This window comes from Heterodontus francisci, chromosome 29 (genome assembly GCF_036365525.1).
Source record: "Heterodontus francisci isolate sHetFra1 chromosome 29, sHetFra1.hap1, whole genome shotgun sequence".
In the NCBI taxonomy this organism is placed as follows: Eukaryota; Metazoa; Chordata; class Chondrichthyes; order Heterodontiformes; family Heterodontidae; genus Heterodontus; species Heterodontus francisci.
Window position 1 is genome coordinate 4,711,976 of NC_090399.1, and position 26,245 is coordinate 4,738,220.

The window sequence follows — 26,245 nt, forward strand, 5'->3', positions numbered from 1 at the left end:
ACAAACGGTGGTTCTAACTCTTTTCCGTTTGGGGAGCAGGTGGAAATTCTTCTCAAAATTCCTGGGGATGAAGTTTCTACTTTGGCGGGAGCAGAAAACTGGCGGGCATCGGCTCGATCGGCCGATTTGCAATTCCATTGTAGTCCAATGCGGACCTCGGAAACCGCCTGTTTTTTTTCATCCACGCCGATGTTGAAAGTTACTGCTCTTTATCTCTAAACCCCTTTCTTAGTCATCTTCACCCGCATTAGCAAATTGGTTTCAATCTTAACTGAGTAAAAATGTCCTCCTGTGTGATATTAACCCATACGCCGTTCGCTCAGTTAGGCACGGTAGTAGGGCGCTGCCATTAACATTGATGCCACTGGGTTGAGGATATAGAAAATGAGTCTGGTTTCCTGTTGGTAACTTGCTGTTCAGTGATCCCCACTGGAACAGCGTTTGTATCGAGTTTGTGCCAGTACGGGAATGTGAGAGAAACCTTAAAATGTCTACTACTCCTTTCGACTGTAAGGTTGATCTTCCTTTTGTAGAATGGGTGTGAACTGTTTGTCTATTTCTCCACTTTAAGTAAGACACAGATAGGCTTCAGTTATGGTCCAAGCCTTGTATTAGTGTGCAACATTAATGCCACTGGATTTTTCCAGCGCAGTGCTTCCTGTGGGGGAATCCCGCTCAGATCCCAAATTACGCACAGCTCCCTGATTTCCCAAAAGGCATTCCTTTAACTGCAGGTCAGGTCCACCATTGAATGCCCCAGGGCAGTAAATGAAGAGAGGTTCCAACAAGGCAGTCTAGCCGCTCTCTGTGCACATTGTCAATATAATACAACTCCAGCAAATGCCTAGGCTTTCCCGGGGATGTTGTCGCCTTCTTTAAAAAAAAGAAAATGTTCTAGGAGAAATCTAGCGCTCCTGGTCACACCTTCATAGCATGAAAAGGTAGCTGGCAGCTCAGAGCGTGCACCAAGTAGTGAACTCCGAGTACGCGTTGGAAAGCACCCAGTTCCTTCCGGGAGGCTCACTCGGCGGTATGACTACGGTCCACCGCTTTCTCACCTGCGCACTCGCTTCATTCCGTTCCAAAATCAAATCGGATTTGTAACCAAAGGTTGGTTGCGTTTAAGCCGCTGATATTTTAATGAAACGTGAATTATACTTTGCAATGAAATGATTATTTTTAATTTCTTGCTCCGTTATTCTATAGATTATAAATATGCAGGCTGCAATGAACCAGCCAGTAACCCTACTTCCCGAACTGATGCGAGCGAAGAGACGCCAAGGAAACGCTCCTTTAAAAATAGCACCGAAGAGAATAAAAGAAAATGTAATAAATTATATATCGATATCATATAATGTAATAGAATAGATAGAAAGGATCTATATAGTTTTTCGAACTTATCTTGGAGGGTTTTTTCACTCCAGTACCTCGGAGTTCTAGAGCACCGAGGTTCCTCCAAGAGCCATCATCAAATTATAACGTTAAATCGCCGGATGCAGCAAAGAAAAAACTGTCCTTAAATTAATAACAACCTTTGAAATGACCCATTTCTGATTTTTGCCTTTTCTTCACTCTTTTTGTCAGCTCCGGCCTATCTGACCCTGAATCCGAACACAGCTCACCCCCGGCTCCTGCTTTCTGACGACCTGACTATTGTAACTTACGGAGACGTGAAGCAAGACGTCCCGGATAACTCCGAGAGGTTTGACACCTGCGTCTGTGTCCTGGGGTCCGAAGCATTCGCATCTGGGAAGCACTATTGGGAGGTACAGGTCGGGACCAAGACTGAGTGGGATGTGGGCGTGGTCAAAGAGTCCATAAGCAGGAAAGGCCACACCACAGCGACACCAGACTCCGGATACTGGATTGTATGGCTGAGGAATGGGAACGAATACAAAGCTACAACCGTGCCTCGTACCCGCTTGAACGTACCTGTGAAACCCAGAGCCATTGGGGTTTACCTGGACTATGAGGCCGGACAAGTGTCCTTTTACAATGTGGACAACATGTCCCATCTCTACACCTTCATTGACACTTTCACTGAGAGACTCTTTCCTTACTTCAGTCCCGGTATCAACGACGACGGAGAGAACTCAGAACCTCTCAAAGTCCTCCCAGTAAGATGTCATGAGGAATAAAATCAATTTTGTTTCTCCAAGATTTGTCTTTCTTAGGGCCAGATTTTGTTTGTTACTCAAATATGTTTTTTTTTTAGCCTGAGCAACCTATCTGTTCCATTGTAGATTGGTTTACAATCACTGCCGAACTGCGGCATAGCGTCACGCTACTGAGTTCGGCAGTGTTACTGTACCAGGCTCCATATTCTAATTCACTGATTGAATGTTTACATGTATCCGGTGCCTCATATTTATGGGCAATTCGGCTTGAGTAGGCGAGGCCACAGCGGTTTTAGAATGACACTATAAGTTCAAACAAACGCACTGCGGCGCGGTTCTGGGGCTCACATCTCCATTTCCTTTATCATGCGGTTGGACCATTGTTCAAACACTGCAATCGCCTTTCTCGAAATATGGCCTATAAGAAAGTTTGTAACGAAAAGAAAAATGACTCCTTTCTTACTCCATGCGTGACTAGCTCTGTCATGGATTTCCATGTTCCCAATTGGGGGGAGATTTCTCTGTTTCTCCGCTAGTGTCATTTGATCCTGCGGTCATCATGCAGGGAAAAGAGCGTAAAGGCGGAGAAGTGACTTGTACAGTTTTCCTTCAATGTAAAAGAACAAGCAGGGAATTGAGCAGGCGTGCCCCGGATGTTCCTGCCCAATCGATCCAACAGCGAAGGCGCAGGACCGGCAATACTGTTCTGGTATCTCTATATTCTGTCCAAACAGGTAGGTTTCCATCAGACTGCCTTGCACACGTAGCGATTCTTCATCAATACTTGCCTGGCTTTTAGAAATGGGAAGCATTGTAGTAAATCCCAACTTTCTCCAGTCACATGCACTTTCTAGCAGGAGGCACTGGGTCGGAATCAGGAGTCTGAACTCCGGCCCATAACTTCTTGTTCTAAAACAAGACCATTTGCAGATGAACAGATTCAGTCATTGCTGGGGTTTCGTTAGATTAGTCACGTACGATTTGTTGCGTGCGGCCACGGAGCCTTTGGGGAAAAGATTTAATATTTCTTCGGAGTCAGGTTTCCATCAGTAATCTTCACTGATTTACGAAATATCTTTGAGTTTTTAGATCCTGTAAGCCAGCATGATTCTGTAGTTAGCCCAATGATGATCCTCACTGAAGATTGCACCTTCAGCCTTTTAAACTGATGTTTGCTTGTTCTTTGTGATTGAACTATGTACATTTATGAAATTTGTAACAGGAAAGTATAAAATAAAAAGCCTACGAATGAAAATAATGTAGCTTCATTTGCACTGATTATATTGTGTAAGTGTTGGGATATGACATTGATCTTCGAGGCACTGCAGTTCGAGTCACGACGAAATCGCCAACTGTTTTTATACGGTTAAAATGTTATCCCCCATTTAATGTCCAGGACGGCCGGAGTTAAAGTATGTTTTGGCCAATGACGTAAAATTGTCGCTGTCATTCCACACCCCGCCTGACATTCCGTGTCATTGACTTCCTTGCTTCTTGTACATAATACCATTGCATCTTCAACTACCTGAACAGCAGGTAAAAGGGACCTTGTCCAATGTAAATCACCTTCGACTCAGCAGCACTTCTTCAGAATTGCAGTGGAATTTTAGCCTCGATGTTCTGAAGTCACAAGCGAATGTTTTCAACTTGCCTCCCCCGCCCCCCCCCCCCCCCCCCCCCCCCCCCCCACAGAGTAAAACTGACCTTGCGGGGTTGCCGCCCAATATATACACTCGCCGATTCTTTTACAACTGACGTTAATAGAATTCAAAATCTGTTAGATTTCGCAGTCAATTTGAAAATCGACTCCACAGATTGAGGCATGGATATTGTAAGCCAGAGGCTAGGATGCTGCCAGTGATGGTGGGAATTGTCTTCCTATGTTTAAGATCATTAGAAATAGGAGCAGGAGTAGGTCATTCCGGCTCTCAAGGCTGCCTTTCCATTCAATAATATCATGGCTGATCTGATTGAGGCCTTAACTCCAAAAATTAACAACCCTCTGAGAGAAAGAAAACCTCCTCATTTCTGTCTCAAATGCGCTACCCCTTATTTTGAAACGGTGTCCCTGAGTTCTAGATTCCCCCACGAGGGGAAACATCTTCTCAACATCTACCCTGTCAAGCCTCCTCAGAATCTTTCATGTTTCAATAAGATCACCTCTCATTCTTCTAAACTCCAATGAGTATAGGTCCAACCTGCTCAACCTTTCCTCATAAGACATCCTCTTCATTCCAGGAAATAGCCCAGTGAACCTTCTCTAAACTGCTTCCAATGGAAGTACATTCCTCCTTAAGTAAGGAGAACAAACTGTACACAGTACTCTAGGTGCGGTCTCACCAATGCTGCATACAGTTGTAGCAAGACTCACCTACTTTCATACTCCACCCCATTGAAATAAAGGCCAACATTCTATTTGCCTTCCTAATTACTTGCTGTACCTGCATGCTAACTTTTTGTGATTCCTGTAGAGGACACCCTGATCCCTCTGTAGCACAGCATCCTGCAGTCTCTCTCGATGTAAATATTATTCTACTTTTCTGTTCTATTTCTATTCTTCCTGCCATAGTGCACAACCTCAAATCTTCCCATATTGAACTCCATCTGCCAAATTGAGATGTTACGTTGCAGGTTCCAGTCCAAATCACACACCATCCTGACTTGGAACTATATCGCTGTTCCTTCACTGTCGCTGGGTCAAAATCCTGGAACCCCCTTCCTAACAGCACTGTGGGTGTACCTACCTCACATGGACTGCAGCGGTTCAAGAAGGCAGCTCACCACCTCCTTCTCAAAGGGCAATTAGGGATGGGCAATAAATGCTGGCCTAGCCAGTGACGCCCACATCCCATGAATGAATAAAAAAAGGGGGTTTTGCCGATCTTCTGCTGAAATTACAGTGGTGGATCGGGAAACTCCCTAAAAGGATATTTCGGGCAACAGTAAGAAGATTATCTCTTCCCTAAACCCATTGGAGTAAATTTTCAAATTATCATTCGGCTGTAAAATTGGCATTGCGAATCCACCCTCTTTACCATATTTAAATTATTCGATTTTCATCAGAATGAAAATCGCACAGTTTCTGTAATGGATAGCAGATCAGCTAAACCCGTTTTATGTCTGGACCTGAAAAGCAAAAGAATATGAAAGAAAATTTCTGAGGAATATATTGTGAGGATAGTGAAGTAAGTGTTTCCTGACTGGTCTTTGAACGTATATAAGTAGCTATTTATGTAAACACATAGATTTGTTCCTTCACATACTGCATAATTAATAGATCCGTGAGTATAGTTGCATAAACTGACTTGCATATTTCTCCTGTCAGGTAAAGTTCAAACATTTGTATTCTCTCGTTTGATAGTTTTAACATATGCCACCTAGCGAGAAACTAACAGGATGGGGTCGACCTTGCGCTCTGGCCAATTTTGCTCTTCATTGAAGCCAATGTAAAACTATATCTGGCGGCGTGTAAATCTGGCGCCGAACCGTTACTGCCCGTTTTAGGGCTTAAGGTGAAAATGAGAAATCCGGCTCCGTGGTATTTTAATGTGGGAAAGTCCCAAAGTGTAAGCGGGATCCAGAAAAGGCAAGGGCGGTGTCCTTTGTTACCGGGTAGAGTGAACGAGATTTGGTCAGCTATGTGGCCTGGTCTAATCTACACCTCCTTTGTTATCTCTTGTCCCACCCCCACCTCATTTGCTTATAACCTGTGACTTTTCTAATATTTGTCAGTTCCGAAGAAGGGTCACTGACCCGAAACGTTAACTCTGCTTCTCGTTTCACAGATGCTGCCAAACCTGCTGAGTGGTTCCAGCATTTCTTGTTTTTATTTCAGATTTCCAGCATCCGCAGTATTTTGCTTTTATTTTAGGGAAATAGGAAACTCGTGCTCGAGTTCGTTCCTTAAAAGCCGATTTTATCATTGAAATAATTATTTACCCACATTTGTAAACAAAAATACATTTTCTGCTGTTAAATTCGATTGTAATGCTAGAACAAACTGAAATCCACAGCAGCAACCTGTCTTTATATAGCGCCTTTAACGTATCGAGTATACCAAGGGCTTCACAGGAGCCGAATAAGACAACATTTGATACTGAGATATGAGGGCAGGTGACTAAAAGCTTGGTCAAAAGAGCGTCTTCAAAGCGGAAAGAGGAGGAGAGGTTTAGGTTTGGAATTCCAGAGATTACAGCCTTAGATGCCAATGGGAGAGAAGGAAGTGGGGCATGGATAAGAGGCCAGGATTGGAGGAATGTAGAGTTCTCAGAGGGTTGTAGAGCTGATGGTTACACAAATAGGGAAAGGATGAGAAATTTGAAATCGAAGTGTTTGAAGAATAGAAGCCAATATAAAAGGCGAGCTCAGAGATAAAGGGCGAACGCACTTCGTTCCGGTAACGAGATGGACAACCGAGTTGTAGATGAGTTGAAGTTTATAGAAGGTGGACCGGTGAGACCATCCGTAGATATTCACAAAGATAAAACTGTTATTCCAGCTTCTAGATTATAGAAAAAAGGATGTCGAAACTCAGGCAAATACTATGAGGTAGAAAATCGTCAAGGTGTGATGCAAAATGTGTAGTATCGAATCGACCGTTCATTATCCAGGGTATATAATGGACGACCGCTGTAATAACGCCGCTTTGCACTATCCCCTATGCTAATTTGTAAACCTATTTTATTAACTTTTTCCTTTTACTGTTGCAGAACAGTGTGCGGAAAGAATCACATTCCACTCGAGTTTGAGAGAATGTATCAACAAAAAAACTAATTCAGTCAGAGAAAAAGACGAGATTTCAGAAAGAGAGGAGACTTTTCTTCTGCATTCCTGACGACCCCAGTCAACCATTACTAACAAATGGTGTTTTACCTCAGCGAAGATTGAAGGCCAGTGAAAAGTGTAGGAAGAGTTCATAAAGCATGAAATCTAGATTAAGACCGTGGTCGACATGCAGTTTCCAAATCTAACCATGCAGATTGTGACGCCCAGGCGCTACAATTCTGTTCTTTCTTCTACTTCCTGTTTGATGGGTTGCCCTGTTTGGATTGTGTGAGTTTGCAGGTTTGCAAAGGAGCATGTTCAGTATTTATGCTTCATTGTTCAACAGAGCATGATGGGACCACCAGTATCTGGCAATAACAGCCACTTGAGGTATATGTAACAATCGATTTAAATTGTCACGTAGGGACCGCAGTACACAACTATGGCTCCCAAGTTAGGCAACAACAATATCGTGCATTTATATAGAGCCTTTAACACAATATAGAAACATAGAAAATAGGAGTAGGAGTAGGCCATTCGGGCCTTCGAGCCTGATCCGCCAATCATTATGATCATGGCTGATCATGCAAACTCAGTAACCTGTTCCCGCTTCCCCCCACCCCCCCATATCCTTTGATCCCGTTCGCCCCAAGAGCTATATCTATCTCCTTGTTGAAAACATACAATGTTTTGGCCTCAACTGCTTTCTGTGGTAGCGAATTCCACAGGCTCACCACTCTCTGGGTGAAGACATTTCTCCTCATCTCAGTCCTGAAAGGTTTACCCCATATCCTCAGACTATGACCCCTGGTTCTGGACTCCCCCACCATCCGGAACATCCTTCCTGCATCTACCCTGTCAAGTCCTGTTAGAAATTTATAGGTTTCTATGAGATTCCCCCCTCACTCTTCTGAACTCCAGCGAATATCATCCCAACCGACTCAATCTCTCCTCATTCATCAGTCCCACCATCCCAGGAATCAGTCTGGTAAACCTTCGCTGCACTCCCCCTATAGCAAGAACATCCTTCCTCAGATAAGAAGCCCAAAACTGCGCACAATATTCCAGGTGTGTCCTCACCAAGGCCCTGTATAATTGCAGCAAGACATCCCTGCTCCTGTACTTGAAGCCTCTCGCTATGAAGGCCAACATACCATTTGCCCTTTTTAACCGCCTGTTGCACCAGCATGCTTACCTTCAGCGACTGGTGTATGAGAACACCCAGGTCTCGCTGCATATTCCCCTCTCTCAGTTTATAGCTGTTCAGATAATAATCTGCCTTCTTGCTTTTGCTACCAAAGTGGATAACCTCACATTTATCCACATTATACTGCATCTGCCATGCATTAGCCCACTCACTCAACTTGTCCAAATCACCCTGAAGCCTCTCTGCATCCTCCTCACAACTCACCCTCCCACCCAGTTTTGTGTCATCTGCAAATTTGGAGATATTACATTTAGTTCCCTCATCTGAATCATTAATATAAATTGTGAACAGCTGGGGTCCTAGCACCGACCCCTGCGATACCCCATGAGTCACTTCCTGCCATTCGGGAAAAGACCAGTTTATTCCTACTCTTTGTTTCCTGTCTGCCAACCAATTTTCTATCCAAAGCCCCAAGACGTTTCATATGAGCGTTATAAAACACAATTTGACATCAAGCCACTTAAAGAGACTTGTATCGAAAAGATTGAACAAATAGCTAGGCTTTAAGGAGTGCTTTAAAGAAAGAGCGAGAGGCAGAGAGGTTTATTAGGGGAAATCCAGGGCTTAGGGCCGAAGCGGCTGAAGACAAGGCTGCCAATGGGAGGTTGATGCACATCAGGGATGCGCCAGAGGCCAGAATTGGAGGAGGACAGAGATCTCAGTGGTGAACTGTCTCGGCGGCTCGACATAAGCCATACAAGCATCCATAGCTAAATTCCAAGGTGATCTGTGTTGATGATGGATTTAAGAGAGCCAGAAGGTGAACTATAAATTTCCAAACGTTAAAAAGAAATGTTCTGTACAAAGATCACAGGATGTTGTGCAGAATAAAAGCGTTCCTGATGCGGATTTAACGGATGTGTTGTCTTCTGGTTGTTGCCTCTTAATCAGAATAATGTTATGAACTTCAAGGTTCATTGATAATATTGCAGCTCCGTGGAACCTTTTGTTTCAATCGTGTAGCAACAAAGTTGTACAGTCAATGTGAAGATTGTAAACAATGTGCCAACCAACCGTTACTGATGGTCATAATGTTCTTTCAAACTTTATACGCTGAGTTTGGCTTTTTGTGGCAAGACATTGCACTGTTCCACGAGATGTCCTTGTAATCTAACTATAATGTAACAGCTGGACAGAAAACAAATTCAGTCAATTCATTTATGAGCATCATTTATAGACTGAGGAACATGAAACACGTTTATTATAAAGGAAGGGATATTTCACAGCACGACAGCTATTATCATTTGCCCAGGCAGACTTCAGCAGTTCAGATCTAAAGCAAAGGGTCTTTTCCGCGTATTTGCACATTGATTCTGGCTGTTGTGTCTCCACTAACAGACTTACCTGTGTACTCGTGTATAGATATAGATAATGTGTTTCTCTATCATTGCTTTCCTGCATGCAATTACGATTGCGCTGCACTGTACAGTGGCAAAGTTTATGCCAACAGTTTTGCCCGGTCCTTAGATTAGTAACTTAGATTGAATTTCTGAAAAGCGTAAAATTAAATGAAATGGAAAATGATCGCACATATTGCCTGTTGTTGCTTTTTTCTAGTTCCTCTCTGTTATATTTTATCCCACTAGTATTTAATTATTGTAAAACTATAATGAGAATGAAAATTTGCCAGAGGGGTAACTAAGGATTTAGTGAGCGTGGCTCCTGGCAAATTATCTTATGTGGATCAACACCATTAATTTGCATAAAATGTGTTATATTTGTTTTAAACGGGCATTCATCAAAAGAGAGAAGAGAAAGAGTTGCATTTCTATAGCGCCTTTCACGACCGCAGGACGTCTAAAAGCGCTTGACAGCCAAAGAAATATTTTTTTCTGAAGTGTAGTCACTGTTGCAATGCAGAGAACGGGGCAGCCTGTTTGTGCACAGCAAGATCCCACAGATGTGATGATGACCAGACAATCTGTTTTAGTGATGTTGATTGAGGGAAAAATATTGGTCAAGACGCCGGGAAGAACTGCCCGTTGTTCTCTGAAATGACGCCATAGGATATTTTACATGCGCCTGAGAGAGCAGACAGACCCTTGGTATTGCCCTCAAATGAAAGATGGCATCTCCAACAGTGCAGCATTCACTCAGCACCGCACCGGAGTGTCAGCCTAGATTTTTGTTCTGAAGTCTCTGGAGTGGTACTTGAAACCACAACTTTCTGATAGTCGTTGGAAGACAACACATTGCAGGAAGAAATAAAACAATTCAGCCCTTATTGTACAGCTATAGAAATTGAATGCATGTGCTGGGCAACCACTTTTCAAAACACGTTAACTTTGGGTCTGATCATTTTTACCAATAATTTGAACAAGGCTCTTAAGTGGACAGCTGTGCCAGTTGTGATGTTTCAGATCAGTCTCACATTCATTACCTCAGGCCCAATGAAATTATCAAGCGCTATTTGCAGAGGTGCAGGCATTTCCTGAAGAGATTCATCCCACTACCTCTACCTGTATATGTTCTTTACTTTGTGTGCCACCTTGGCAAATGATGAAACGGAAAGGCAAATCTTGCATCTATGTAGATACTGTTCTAATATTGTGACATTTGGCAATCAATTCGCCCACAATCCTCAGTGAGCTACACGGATAGATAATCTGTTTTAGCGATATGATTTAGGGATAAGTATTGTCCAGGAACCGGGGAGATCTGCACTTCTCCGAATAGTAGTCATCTGAAAGATGGCACCCCCGACAGTGCGGCACTCCCTCAGTACTGGACTGGGAATGTCAACCTAGAGCACGCAATCATGCGTCTTGAGTGGGACTTGAATTTATCATCTTCTAATGCAGAGGCGAGAGTGCTTCCTACTGAGCCAGGCTGGCATTAAATCTGCCCGGCATTCTGGGGGAACTATCAGTACCGAAGGTATCTTTCTGCCTCGAGGCGGCCAACATCCCCAGCTTATACACACTACTGAGTCAGCGGCGCTTGAGATGGCTTGGCCATGTGAGCCGCATGGAAGATGGTAGGATCCCCAAAGGCACATTGTACAGCGAGCTCGCCACTGGTATCAGACCCACCGGCCGTCCATGTCTCCGCTTTAAAGACGTCTGCAAACGGGACATGAAATCCTGTGACATTGATCACAAGTCGTGGGAGTCAGTTGCCAGCAATCACCAGAGCTGGCGGGCAGCCATAAAGACGGGGCTAAAGTGTGGCGAGTCGAAGAGACTTAGCAGTTGGCAGGAAAAAAGCGCAAGGGGAGAGCCAACTGTGTAACAGCCCCGACAAACAATTTCTTCTGCAGCACCTGTGAAAGAGTCTGTCACTCTCATATTGCTCCACAAACCACTGACCACCTCCAGGCGCTTATCCACTGTCTCTCGAGACAAGGAGGCCAAAGAAGAGATATCTGTTGCTGCAACTCATTCCAATGCAGACGTATTACAATTCCTGATTGAGCACATGTTTAACATTATGATGTATTAATCCACAAAGGATTATTCTCTCATGTCAAATCCCTTTTAGCAGCTTGAACCACTCTGAAGTATAGAAATTAAGGTTGTAGTTACTTTCACGGCTACCGGTAGAGCTTTGCCCACGGTCCATACCCTCTCCAGCTTTCCCTGAGCAAGGCTGTATTAAACACGTGAATGTTTTTGTTCAGAAACATATACTGACACTCCAGTGGGCTTTTGACTTCATCCATTATCCTGATCCTTTGCTGCCCTTTGCGCCCAGAGACAGCGATTTGTTCTGCCTCCATGCTATTTTGTGCTAATGGTGAATTTTTCTCCCGCTCTTGCATTTATGCACGGCGGGCAGGGCCAAGAGCAAGGTGCAAGGCACAAGGCACAGCGCACCAAACAGCTGTTCAGCAGCGGCGGGATGAAAATTGTGGGTGAATGGATTGAGGGATGGGAAGAAACTGAGGTAGACGCTGGTCTAGGCTGGTAACTCAACACAGATGGCATTGTATTGGCCGCCTGTTATCTGCCCACCCCGGTAGGAGAGTCAGTTCCATTAAATTCAATGAAACTGCATATTGGACGGGACCGATATGCGGTCCTGAGCAATGGTGGCGTAGTGGTATTGTCACTGGACTAGTAACCCAGAGATCCGGGGTATTGTTCTGGGGACGTGGATTCAAATCCCACCACAGCAGAAAGGTGGCATTGGAATTCAATTAATAAATCTGGAATTTAAAGCTAGTCTAATAATGGCCATGAAACCATTGTCGATTGTTGTAAAAACCCATCTGGTTCACTAATGCCCCTTAGGGAAGGAAATCTGCTGTCCTTACCTGGTCTGGCCTACATGTGACTCCAGATCCACAGCAATGTGGTTGACTCTTACATGCCCTCTGAAATGGCCTAGCAAGCCACTCAGTTCAAGGGCAATTAGGGATGGGCAATAAATGCTGGCCTGGCCTGCCACGCCCACGTCCCATGAATGAATAAAAAAAATAAGGACGCCCATTGCAGCCTACGGGCCAAGACCAGCTTCTGTAATCCGATTGGTCGCCAGTTATAGAAACCGCACGAATGCAGAGGAAATTAAAATGGTTCAGTTGTATAATGGACGGATCATCCGCCATGCCCGTTGCAGGTTTACCCTGGATTGAAACATCAGCAAATGAAGTTAATCGGGAGGGTTCTCCCCCACAGGTAAAAGCGCCCCCAAGTGTCTCCAGCTGACATTTAAGTGGAGTGGATCACCGGCTGCTGTCCAGCAATTGTTTTCTGGAGTAACCCTTGAAGCCAGAGGTGAGGATGTAAGCTAGCTGATGCTGGCTTGGTGTCAGTCGTAGCTCCGTTGGCAACGTTCTCGTCTCTGGATTGCAATGTTTCAGGTTCAAATCCCGCTCCAGGAGTTGCTCGCAGGATCTAAAGCTAACATTCCAGTCCAGTCCTGAGGGAGTGCTGACGTGTTGAAAGCGCCGTCCGCCGGTCTGTGTGCTCGTCGAGCGGTTGCACAAGATCTCACGGCACCATCTCGAAGAGGAGCAACGGCGCTGTCCTGGGCCAATGTTTCTCCCTACATCAATATCACAAAAGCAGATTGCGGCATTATTGCTTGCTGTGCACAAACTGGCATCCGCATTCCTACATTAGAAGAGTATATGCGTTCCAGCCGGTCTTCATTGGCTATAAAGTGCTTTGAGATAGTTGGTTGTCATGAAAAAGGCGATATAAGTACAAGGCTTTATTTCTTTTCTTCCCTTGTTAGGGTTCTGCATATTTAAGCTGGAGCAAATCTGGTCGAGGCCTTGGGCACTTATTTTCCTTCCTGATTCACTTGGCAGGCAGGGCTTCAAATGCACGCCCAACACTCGGCCCCCAAAGCAGGCTGTTTAAACGTGCAAATACTATTCTCAGCCACTGCACGTGTCCTGGCGGTGCACACGAGGTCACTGCTGGACCCAGTCATTCCCAGTTTTCCGGGACCTAACCATCATCACCTAACGTAACGACTCGAGGCAGCTCAGAAAATTGAAACCTTCCCATTTTCCGCGATTTCTTGTGGACCAGGAGGACCATTCAGACTCCGCCTTCGCGCCTCGCCACAGCCTAATTCTGCCCCACCTCCTGCTAGTTCAGTACAGACTGGTCAAATTCCATCGCGCCAAACTACTCTTATCACGCCCCCCGTTTTGGGCCGGCTTCAAAATCTCCCCCTGACATTCATATGTGCGAGAGTATCGAGTTTGCAGTTAGTTAAAATATAATTGTACTTAGCGATCAATCAATTCCCCACTATGTGCAAAATAAACGAGGTCTGTATCCTGAAATGCATGAAAAGTAAGTTATTTTTTAGACAGGAAATATATTTTACATATGGAGACCGATTTGCCTCCTACACTTCTGAAACCACAGAACTATAGAGCAGAGGAAGTGGGCCATGTGGCGAATAAGGACTATACCCACCCTCCAATCTCATCTTATCGCTCTTCTCCCGGGTATATTCTGCAAACTTTTTCTTTGTCAAATAGTTATACCTTTCCTTTAAACAAATGAATCCTGCCTCCACTGTTATTTTGATAGACCTTTACTTCTCTTAAGGACCCTTGTGTTAAAATTAAATCTCGTAACCTCCTTTTATTTGGTGGAGAATTTAATTTTGTACCTTCTGGTTACCGACTCATAGACCATTGCAAGCCGATTTTCTCGATGACTTTATCAAAATATCTCATCATTTTCAAAATCTCAATCTAAAGTGAAAACCAAAGCACATCCATGACCAAATTAAAAAGAAATAACTCCAGACATATTCATAATTTACATTGAATGACGTTATGGCACGATAGTCTTTTTATTGTTCTGAATACAGTCACAAGCAGCTAAATCATAAAACCATATGACAAATTGTTCTATTACCTCGAGATTTGAGATAACATCAAATCAGTACTGCTAACTTTAGACTTCTCTATCGTACTGATAATGAGGTTATAAAAACTACTCCGCTGTGGCATTTTGGGCTTTCTGAATGCTTGATATTGGGTACATCTGCAGCTTTTTCAGAAAACTCCAAGAAAGTAAAGACCACTATGTGCGCAGTACCGATGGCAATCCATCTGCTATCTCCGTTAACTTTGGTTCCAAAGATTTTCTCTGATCTATTTTGTTTTTCCAGCAGACTGTTACAATGCCCGAATAATTTTGTCAAGGGAAATGTTCCATTGTTTTCACGATGTGCTGAGTACAAAGCCCCAATAGAAAGGAGAGTTAAATTGGGCGGGACGTCAAACCAGCATTTCAATCGATCGCGTCAGTTTCACAATGGGTAAGTGAGGTTACAATACACCCCCAACACCCACCAACACTATATCATCTGTGTATAACGGAAATAACATGCACCTAAATACTCAGGCAGTTTTAAGAACTCTTATACTCGCGACGTGTGCTATCATCTTAAATGCCTCCATTCAGATTTCAGACAGACATTTCCAATTACACTTTCTCCCTACGAGCGCACAGCATGATTTGTTGGTCATGCTCTTTTAGAAAGAATGTCTTTAGGGTTTCGGTGAAAATAGGAAGGAAAGGAATATTTACCAATCTGTTTATTTGCGCAGCTACCAGAAAATTCAGGTAACTTTATTCTTACATAAACCAGAACAGAAACTTGCAAAATATCTTGGACAGTGGCAATGACGTAATGAACCTGGGTGCGAATATACCAGAATTTCCAGTTGAACTGAATTCTGCGGCTCTGCTTTTAACCTATTTATTTGGAAACATTTTAGCACCAATGCTAAAATCTTGGAAAGAAGAATGTCAAGTATTGTCTTGACGCTCATATTTGGTTGTGTAATTTCAGAGATCATGTTTTACGATCAACAAATTCCCACAATCGGTGGCACAAAATCTAAAAATAAAATCCAGCAACACCAAAAACTAGTAGGCAAACACCTGACTTTCTACAGCAGCAAGAAGAGCCATAACTCAATGCCAAATTTATTGGGATTGGAGGTACGCGCAATTCATCCACAGAGAGTCTCGATGGAAACACAGATCACCAGGAGCCAGCTGCAAATTATACACGCTTTATTGGGTTGAGGCATCAGTGTGAAATTGCTGGAGGAAGTCGAAATCTTTGGGAGATCGCTGGAAGGGGAAGGCACGGGTGGGAGTGTGTATAGATAGCTGAAGCTGGTGCAGTAAAGCACCAGAGACAGTCAGAGAATAAAAGGGAAATGAATGTGCACAAAGAGGGAGGCTAGCAGACACACTAGGATGAAAGAAGACGGTCCAGTAGAACAGAGCAGCACAGATGAAACTAGAAACTGACAGAGGGGCAAGTATAAACTAACAGATAAGGAGATAGAAAGAACCCAAGAAAGAAAGACAGGAATGAAGTATCAGGGAGGATGCAACAACAAAAATACGGGAACAAAGGAATGCAGATAGATAGGTAAGATAAACAGCATGGAGAGAAAGAAACTCTGTGTAAGTGACTGAACTTTGAGTGGGTTAAAACCAGACCCTCTTGAAAATCAGCAACACAGAATCAGGAACAGGCTGTCTGGAAATTACACTTCCATTTACATCATAAAACGTTGGCAGAAAAAGAACTAGGTGGAATTGAAATATAGTCCTGGAGACCAGCCTATTCGTTTCATACCGAATCGAAACTGATTTACATTTGAGATCATTACACAGAAGCACCTTAGAGTAAAAAGCGTCTGCAATGCGGCCTTAAGAAGTAAAAAAAAAGGACAAATGCTGTTAAAGAGCTTTGATTTGATAGATTATTAGAGGATCTGTGTTTTTCCTGTCATCGTTAGAACCAGGGTTGAAGTAAGGATATACTTTGCCAGAGAATGAGTCAATGAAAGTAAACAGGGTCGACATGTTGCTCGCATTGTAGAAGGACAACTGTCCACCTTCATAGTCCAGATACACCCCGACCTTCTTGGGCTTCGAATTTATGGCAACGCGCGTGGGATTCGCCGTGGAGGCCCAATATTCATTTCCATTTTTCACCCCAAAAATCCAGTATCCTGCATCTTGCGCCGATCTTGAGCCCCGTTTCCGGAAGGTATCTTTCACAACGCCCACATCCCACGCCGTCTTGTTTCCCACGTTCACCTCCCAGTAGTGTCGCCCTGACGTGAATCCTACAGACCCCAGGACACTAAGATCGCGTTCAGTAGTATCCACGGCGTCCGATGTAGACCGCAGTTTTTCTCCGAGTCTCACACTGGTCCGGTCCTCGGAGAGTACGAGCTGGGGATGCGCTGTGCTCGGGTCCAGAGTGAGGGGGGCGGGAGCTGAGAGAAAGTTAAAGAAAATAGTTGGTCAACGATTTACATTTTCTGACGCGGATTATTTGGGCACTTGCTCACTCTATAACGTGAGGCTGACTATTGGCGAATGAACTAAATGGAACAAATATTGACCATAACAACCTGTCTGACACAAGGAGAAGGAATGTGGATGTACAGTTATGTGACTTGAAATTACTTTTTCGTTCCTTTAAAGAAAGAATTTGAATTTATTGGGGTATAAACTGGTCTGGGCTGGTTGCCTAAAAGTGGCGACAGCAAATCTGCATTCAAAGCAATGGGACTGAAAATGGGACTGAGTGCAAAACCTCATTGGTGTTTTCTACAAACCCCAGCTTCATTCCCTTCAACCCTGGGAGTACCGCAAATCCATCGGCTATCAACCAGCTCTTTTGGAAGTGCATTCGGAGTTGTTCAATTGGAAAATAGGTCACACTGCAAGGTTGCGCAGTTCCTGAGTGAATAACCAGATAGGGGTGCGAAAATTCTCTTGGGTATAGGATATTCAGTTAGAATGAAGTAAAGGAGAAAGACTGCGGGACGGGACCTAGAATAGGCGCAAATGCGTTACCGTTTTTGCTTCCTCGAAAAAGTCGAGTTTCACCCGCAATCAGTTTTGGTAGCTATTGGTTGAGGGAGGGTTATTTTCCAGGGGTGCAGACATCCCGTCTTTTCTTCAAAATAGTAACTTGGGGTGGAACAGGCGGACATGGGTGGAACAGATGGACATGGGTGGAACAGGCGGGCCTGGGTGGAACAGATGGACATGGGTGTTACAGGCGGACATGGGTGGAATAGACGGACATGGATGGAACAGGCGGACATGGGTGGAACAGGCGGACATGGGTGGAACAGACGGACATGGGTGTTACAGGCGGATATGGGTGGAACAGATGGACATGGGTGGAACAGATGGACATGGGTGTTACAGGCGGACATGGGTGGAATAGACGGACATGGATGGAACAGGCGGACATGGGTGGAACAGGCGGACATGGGTGGAACAGACGGACATGGGTGTTACAGGCGGATATGGGTGGAACAGATGGACATGGGTGGAACAGATGGACATGGGTGTTACAGGCGGGCATGGGTGGAAAGACGGACATGGGTGGAACAGATGGACATGGGTGGAACAGACGGACATGGGTGTTACAGGCGGACATGGGTGGGACAGGCGGGCATGGGTGGAACAGACAGACATGTGTGGAACAGATGGACATGGGTGGAACAGATGGACATGGGTGGAACAGGCGGGCATGGGTGGAACAGACAAACATGGGTGGAAAGACGGACATGGGTGGAACAGATGGACATGGGTGTAACAGGCGGAAATGGGTGGAACAGACGGACATGGGTGTTACAGGCGGACATGGGTGGAACAGATGGAGATGGGTGGAACAGGTGGAGATGGGTGGAACAGGCGGGCATGCGTGGAACAGACGGACATGGATGGAACAGATGGACATAGGTGGAACAGACGGACATGGGTGGAACAGATGGACATGGGTGGAACAGACGGACATGGGTGGAACAGATGGACATGGGTGGAACAGGCGGGCATGGGTGGAACAGGCGGACATGGGTGGAACAGACGGACATGGGTGGAACAGGCGGACATGGGTGGAACAGATGGACATGGGTGGAACAGACGGACATGGGTGGAACAGGCGGGCATGGGTGAAACAGGCGGACATGGGTGGAACAGACGGACATGGGTGGAACAGATGGACATGGGTGGAGCAGGCGGGCATGGGTGGAACATGCGGACATGGGTGGAACAGGCGGACATGGGTGGAACAGGCGGGCATGGGTGGAAAGACGGACATGGGTGGAACAGACGGACATGGGTGGAACAGACGGACATGGGTGGAACAGACGGACATGGGTGGAACGTGCGGGCATGGGTGGAACAGACGGGCATGGGTGGAACAGGCGGACATGGGTGGAAAGACGGACATGGGTGGAACAGACGGACATGGGTGGAAAGACGGACATGGGTGGAACAGACGGACATGGGTGGAACAGACGGACATGGGTGGAACAGGCGGGCATGGGTGGAACAGGCGGACATGGGTGGAAAGACGGACATGGGTGGAACAGACGGACATGGGTGGAACAGACGGACATGGGTGGAACAGACGGACATGGGTGGAACAGACGGACATGGGTGGAACAGGCGGGCATGGGTGGAACAGGCGGACATGGGTGGAAAGACGGACATGGGTGGAACAGACGGACATGGGTGGAACAGACGGACATGGGTGGAACAGGCGGGCATGGGTGGAAAGACGGACATGGGTGGAACAGACGGACATGGGTGGAACAGACGGACATGGGTGGAACAGGCGGACATGGGTGGAAAGACGGACATGGGTGGAACAGACGGACATGGGTGGAACAGACGGACATGGGTGGAACGCTTGTCCATTTCTGTTGACTGGAGGCGAGAAGCAGTTTCTAGGGCTTGACCTCAATACCATGATACCGGTATTCATCACACATTGAACGGTTGTCAGCGTGCAACATGGCCACTCCAGGCCAGCGAAATATCTAGAAACCGGGCTTCCGAGCTTGCTGGAGGCCAGGAAATCGGTGATGGTTGGGCTTAGGGGACCGGTGGCTGAGGAGGGGGATAGCTCCGCTTGGCACTCTATTCTTGTGGAGCCTGGAGGAGTATTCCTGCTGTTCCTGGTCTGACAAAACAAATCTATGCTTACATTTTGGGGCCTTTCCTACTTCACCATACTGACACAACCGGGCAGAGTCCGCATGCATCGCCCTGTGTCCTTCGAAGTTCAATGTACATCAGAGGACCTCAAATTCCAGGCGGTAATGAGATTCCTAGCTGATCCAGGCCAAGTCCTAGTCTTCCCGTGGGAGGTCCCAGGAAATCTGGCTCCGTGGAATGCAAGATGAAATAGGGCGTAAATTGCAGCACAGCTGTTTAAAGTCCATTATAACCCTGCTTCCATGTCCACTTGGCCGTTCAAGGTCTCACCTGAAAAACGCTGTCTCTGACAATGTAGTAGTTCCTTAGTCCTGACCTGGGTATGTCTTGAACACATATCTCTGACTAGGTTAATAACTTAATTCATATATCCCACATCTCTGATTATTTGATCCGCCTTACACTAACTTGCAGGTCTCCAAACCGCCACTTAGTGAACATTTTCATTTTGGAGACTGGAAGAACACAAGCGGGAACTAACTGGGGTCCTGTTGCACAAATAGGCTTTAATTTGTGGGCAGACGCCACAGGCTGGGGCTGTTTTCGACAGTAAAGAGAAAACTGAGGGGTGGCCTAACGAGTCGATGCAGGGGTTTCATAGGATAGACATTAGGAAGTCACATACGAACCTATGAACATACAAATGAGGAGCAGAAGTAGACCATTCAGCCCCTCGAGCATGCTCCGCCATTCAATAAGATCATGGCTGATCTGTGTGTATCTCAAATTTCACATTCCCATCTACCCCCAATAACCTTTGATTTCCTTGCCTAACAAGAAAGTATCTATCCCTGCCTTAAAATTATTCAATGTCCCTGCCTCCACCACCTTCTGAGGCAGAGATTCCAACTCCCTTGTACCTGCAAGTCGCACAACCCTCTGAGAGAAAAGAAAATCCTGATCTATCCAAAAAGGGCAACCCCTAATTTTAAAACAGTGCCCCCTAGCTCTGGACTCCCACACAAGAAGAAATATCCTTTCCACATCCACCTTGTAAAGACCATTCAGGCACCTGTATACTTCAATAAAGTCTCCCCTCACTCTTCCAAACCCCAGTGAAAACAAGCCCAGTATGCCGAACCTTTCCTCAGAAGACAACCCGCTCATTCCAGCTATCAATCTAGTAAACCTCCTCTGAACAGCCTCCAACGCATGCACGTCCTTCCTTAAATAAGGAGACTAAAACTGCACACCATATTCGAGATATGGTCTCACCAATGCCCTGTATAACTAAAGAATAACATCATTACTTTTATTTTCAATTCCTCGCGTAATAAAGGATAGCATTCCATTAGCCTTCTTTATTACTTGCTGCACCTGTATACTAACTTTTTTGTGACTCCTGCAGCAGAATATCTAGATCCCTCTGCACCTCAGAACTCTGCAGTCCTTCTCCGTTTAAGTAATACTCTGCTTTTTTATTCTTCCTGCCTATGCGAACAACTTCACATTTTCCCACATTATACTGCACCTGCTGGCTTTCTGCCTACTCACTCAACCTACCTATATCGGTCTGCAACCTCCTTGTGTCCTCTTCACAACATACTTTCCTATCTATCTTTGTATCATCTGCAAATTTATCTACCATGCCATCACTCCCCTCATGTCAGTCATTGATATAAATGTGTAAAAAGTTGAGGCCCCATCACAGACCCCTGTGGGACTCCACTCGTCACATCCTGCCAATCAGAAAAGGACCCATTTATGCATACTCTCTGTTTTGTGCCACCCAGCCAATCTTCTATCCATACTAATATGTCACTCCCTACACCATGAGCTCCTACTTTGATCAATAACCTTTTATGTGACACCTTGTCAAAGTTATTTGGACTTATGGGGGAATCCAAAACTAGGGAAAATCGGGCAGGAGACATCATGAACGACCAATTGGATGTTGCCCATTTTACACTTTTGCCCCAAATTAAAATTGCCCCATAGATTATAGGGTGCAAGTTGTTTGAATAAGATTCAATTCTGCTTTTTTGTAACTCCTAATGAAACAAGTTTCGTTTTCAGATTTTCAATATATAATTTACGACAGCCATCCAAGGTAAAAAAAAGATTTTGCTCCACTGTAGAATTAGGGGTTACTAGTTTTGTTTTTAGCGAGGTACGTTATGTAACAGAACATATTAAGGCCAAATTGGTCTTGGGAACTAACGCAAAGCAGGTGATAGCTAATCGGCAGCCTGCTTTACAAGCTGTCAGATCTTGTTTTCCATTAACCAAGACCAGTTTTACGCCACGCATTTCTATCAAGGAGAAACAAAACTCGGAAATGTAGCAAACAAGGATAGTACCAGAATTCAGGAGGATGCAGCCAGTCTGATGATATGGGCACAGACATGGCCGATGAAATTTAACACAGCACAGTGTGAAGTCATTTGTTTTTCTAGGAAGAATGAGGAGAGGCAATAGAAACGAAATGGTAGAATTTTAAAGGGGGTGCAGTAACAGAGAAAGGGAGAAACCTGGGGGTGTACATAGAAAAATCTTTGAGGGTGGTAGGACAAGCTGAAAAGGCTGTTAAAACATACAATATCCTTAGTTTATATAGTAGCGGCATAGAGTACAAAAGCAATTAAGTATTCTCGACCTTAATAAATCACTGGGTACGTCCCAGCTGGAATATCATGGAATCATAGAATGCTTGAAACACAAAAGAAGACCATTCTGCCCGTCGTGTCTGTGCCAGCTCTCTGTAAGAGAACTCACCTATTTCCCGCCTTTTCGCTGTCGCCCTGCAATTTTTTTCTCTTCAGAAAATTATGCAGCTCTCTTTTGAAAGCCTCGATTAAACCTGCCTCCACCACACTTTCAGGCAGTGCATTCCACATCCTAACCACTCGCTGCATAATAAAAAAATACTCATGGAACTTTTACTTCTTTTGACTATTACTTAAAATCAGTTTCCTCTGGTTCTGGACCCTTCCGCCAGTGGGAACAGTTTCTCCCTATCATCTAGCCCCAGCTTCTCCAACCTATCCACATAACTGAAGTTTCTCTTCCCTGGAACCATTCTAGTGAATCTTTTCTGCATCCTTTGTAATGCCTTAACATCCTTCCTTAAGTGTGGTGCCTAGAAGTGGACACAATACTCCAGTTGAGGCCAAACTAATGTTGTATACATGTGCATCGTAACTTCCTTGCTCTTGTACTCTATACCCCTATTAATAAAGCCCAGGATTCTGTATTCTTTCTCAACCTGCCTTGCAACCTTCAATGAGTTGTGCACACATACCCCCAGGTCCCTATTTTCCTGCACCCCCTGTAAAATTGTACCCTTTAATTTATATTACCTCTCCTCGTTCTTCCTACCAAAAATGTATCATTTCACATTTATGTGCATTAAATTTAATTTGCCACTTGTCCATCCATTCCACCATCCTGTCTGTGTCCCCTTGAAGTTTACCTCTATCCTCCTCACAGTTCTCAATACTTCCAAGTTTTGTGCCCTGTACACCCAAGTCTAGGTCATTGATATATACCAACAAAATCAGGGGTTCGAACACTGACTCCTGGGGAACCCCACTATATACCTTCCACAAGTTCGAAAAACAACCGTTTACAACGACTGTCTGTTTCCCGTCACTCAGCCAGGTTCGTATCCTTGCTGCTCCTGTCCCTTTTATTCCATGAGTTCTAATTTTGCTGACTTTATCAAATTCCTTTCTGAAGTCCATGTAAACCACATCAACTGCATTACCCTCATCAAACTTCTCTGTTAACTCATCCAAAAACTCAAAGCTAGTTAGTTAAATACGATTTGCCCTCGAAAAAGCCATGCTGGCTCTCCTCAATTAATCGACTTTTGTCCAAGTGACTATTCATTTTCTCTCCAATCATCATTTCTAAAAGCTTTACCACCATAGAGGTTAAACTGTAGTTGCTAGGTTTGTCTTTACACCATTTTGTGAACAAGGGTGTAACATTTAACATTCTCCAGTCCTCTGGAATCACTTCTGTGTCTAAGGAGGATTGGAAAATGATAACCAGTGACTTCACAGTTTCTACCCTTCTTCCCTCAGAATCCATGGAAGCATCTCATCTGGTCCTGGTGATGCATCAACTTTAAGTACAGCCAGCCTATGTAATTCTTCTTCTTTATCAATATTTAGTCCATCCAGTGTCTTAACTATCTCCTCTTTCACCATGACTTGGGAAAACTCTTCTTCCTGGGTAAAGGCAGATGCAGGGAACTACAGACCTGTTAGCCTGATATCAGTAGTAGGGAAAATGCTAGAATCTATTATAAAGGATGTGATAACAGGTCACTTAGAAAATAATGGTAGGATTGGGTAGAGTCACCATGGATTTTTGAAAAGGAAGTCAAATTTAACAAACCTGTTGGAGTTTTTTGAGGATGTAACTGGCAGAATAGATAAAGAGGAACCGGTGGATGTGGCTATTTAGATTTTCAGAAAGCTTTTGATAAGGTTCCGCACAAGAGGTTGGCAAACAAAATTAGAGCACATGGATTAGGGGAATGTACTGGCATGGATTGAGAACTGGGTAATGGACAGAAAACAGAGAATAGGAAGAAATGGGTCATTTTCAGGTTGGCTGACTGTGGCTAGTGGTGTACTACAAGGATCAGTGCTTGGGTCCCAGCTATTTCACAATCTAAATCAATGATTTGGATGTGGGATCAAATGCAATATTTCCAAGTTTTCCAAGGGGATTTGGAGAGGCAAAGCGAATGGGCAAAAACTTGGCAGATGGAGTACAATGTGGAGAAATGTGAGGTTATCCACTTTGGTAAGAAAAACAGAAATACAGAATATTTCGTAAATGGTGAGAGGCTGGGAAGTGTCGAATTTCAAAGGAACCTGGGTGTCCTTGTTCTTGAGTCACTGAACGCTACCGTGCAGGTATAGCGAGCAATTAAGAAAGCAAATGGTTTGTTGGCCTTCATTACAAGGGTGATTAAGTATAGGAGTAAGGATACTGCAGTTATATAGAGCCTTGGTGAGACCACATCTGGAATATTGTGTGCAGTTTTGGTCTCCTTACCTAAGGAAATAAATACTTGTCATCGAGGGAGTGCAACAAAGGTTCACCAAAATAATTCCTGGGATGGAGGGATTTGTCCAATGAGAAAAGAGTAAATAGACAGGGCCTTTATTCGCTGGAGCTTTAGAAGAATGAGAGGTGATCTCATTCAAACATACAAAATTCTTGCAGAGCTCGACAGGGTGGATGCAGGAAGGATGTTTTCCCTGGCTGGGGGTGTCCAGAACCAGGGGACACAGTCTCAGAATAAGGGGGCAGGCCATGTAGGACTAAGCTGAGGAGGAATTTCTTCACTCAGAGTGTGGTGAATCTTTGGAATTCTCTGCCCCAGCGGGCTGTGGAAGCTCAGTCGTTGAGTATGTTCAAGGCTGAGATCGATAGATTTCTTCATATGAAAATTTTACATATGCAAAACTTTAAGGGATACGGGGATAGTGCAGGAAAATGGTGTTGAAGTAGAAGATCAGCCATGATCTCACTGAATGACGGAGCGGTCTCGAAGGGCTAAATGGCCTACTCCTGCTCTTATTTCTTATGTAAAGCATTCATTTTGTACCTCAGCCGTGCTCTCTGCCAGTTTTACTGCAATCATACCAGGGATAAGCTATATCGAGAGACTGGAGAGGTTGGCGTTGTTCTCCTTGAAGCAGCGTAGGTTATGGGAGATTAAGTAGGGGCGATCAAAATCATGAAGGACTTTGAACCAGCAAAAGTGGAGAAACTGTATCCGGTGGCAGAAGGATCAATAACCAAAGGATACAGATTTCTGATAATTGGCAAATAGGACTCGACGAAAGGTGTGACGTTTTTCAAGACAATGAATTGTTATGACCTGGAATGTACTACCTAAAGTGTTAATGGAAGTTGGTTCAATAATAACTTTCAAAAGCAAAGTGGTGAGATACTTGAGGGGAAAACGGAGAAGGGCCACGGAGAAGGGGCAGTCGAATGGAATTAATTGGATAGATCTTTCAAAGATTCGGCACAGGCACGATGGGTCGAATGGTCTCCTTCTGTGCTGTAATCTATGGTGTTACATGTTTGGAACATACTGTTGCAAAATTACTTATTCCCCAATTGTAGAGGGGTTCGTGCAATTATATTTCATTCCAGATCCCTAGTATTCCCTGTCTCCAACAATCTATAGTTTATTATAATTTAAGCTTGGCCACTACATCTGGATGTGGCTCCCCATTGTCCTATGCTCTTCTAGTTACCGATTACCCATGGATGATGGTCCATTAATTTCCTGTATTATGTTAACAATACAGGAATGACAATTTCGATTGCCTCATGAGCTTGAAATTCTTGAACTTACTGAGGGTTTTTATAGATAATAAAATGGCATCTTACCAGGGTTGATAACATCCATTACATCTCGCCACACTTTGTACTGGATAGGTCCTTTGAATGACCCCAGAGGGAGTTTGCCTTCTGTAACTGACGTCAGATACGTCCCGTCGCTAATAATGCAAATATGAAGCATTAGAAACTGAAAATAAGCACTAAAATTTGGATCTGTGTTAATTTTACACCAATTCAATGAAGGGCGATCCATACCTCTTTCCCTTATCTGGATCCTCCTGCAAGTAAACACAACAGATATTGGAGCTCACAGTATCATAGCGTTGCAGCAGATGGCAGATGATGCACGGAGAAACCAAATCTAGCAC

General features: G+C 44.5%; 1 protein-coding gene across 1 annotated transcript; it reads left to right on the top strand.

Moving 5' to 3' along the window:
• The first annotated feature begins 487 nt into the window (after nucleotides 1-487).
• Nucleotides 488-2,392, top strand: LOC137345652 (E3 ubiquitin-protein ligase TRIM69-like). The gene is made up of 5 exons (XM_068008892.1): nucleotides 488-538; nucleotides 933-1,110; nucleotides 1,207-1,326; nucleotides 1,585-2,117; nucleotides 2,216-2,392. Exons 1-5 carry the CDS (start codon nucleotides 488-490, stop codon nucleotides 2,390-2,392), a joined length of 1,059 nt encoding a protein of 352 aa, XP_067864993.1.
• The last annotated feature ends 23,853 nt before the right edge of the window (nucleotides 2,393-26,245 follow it).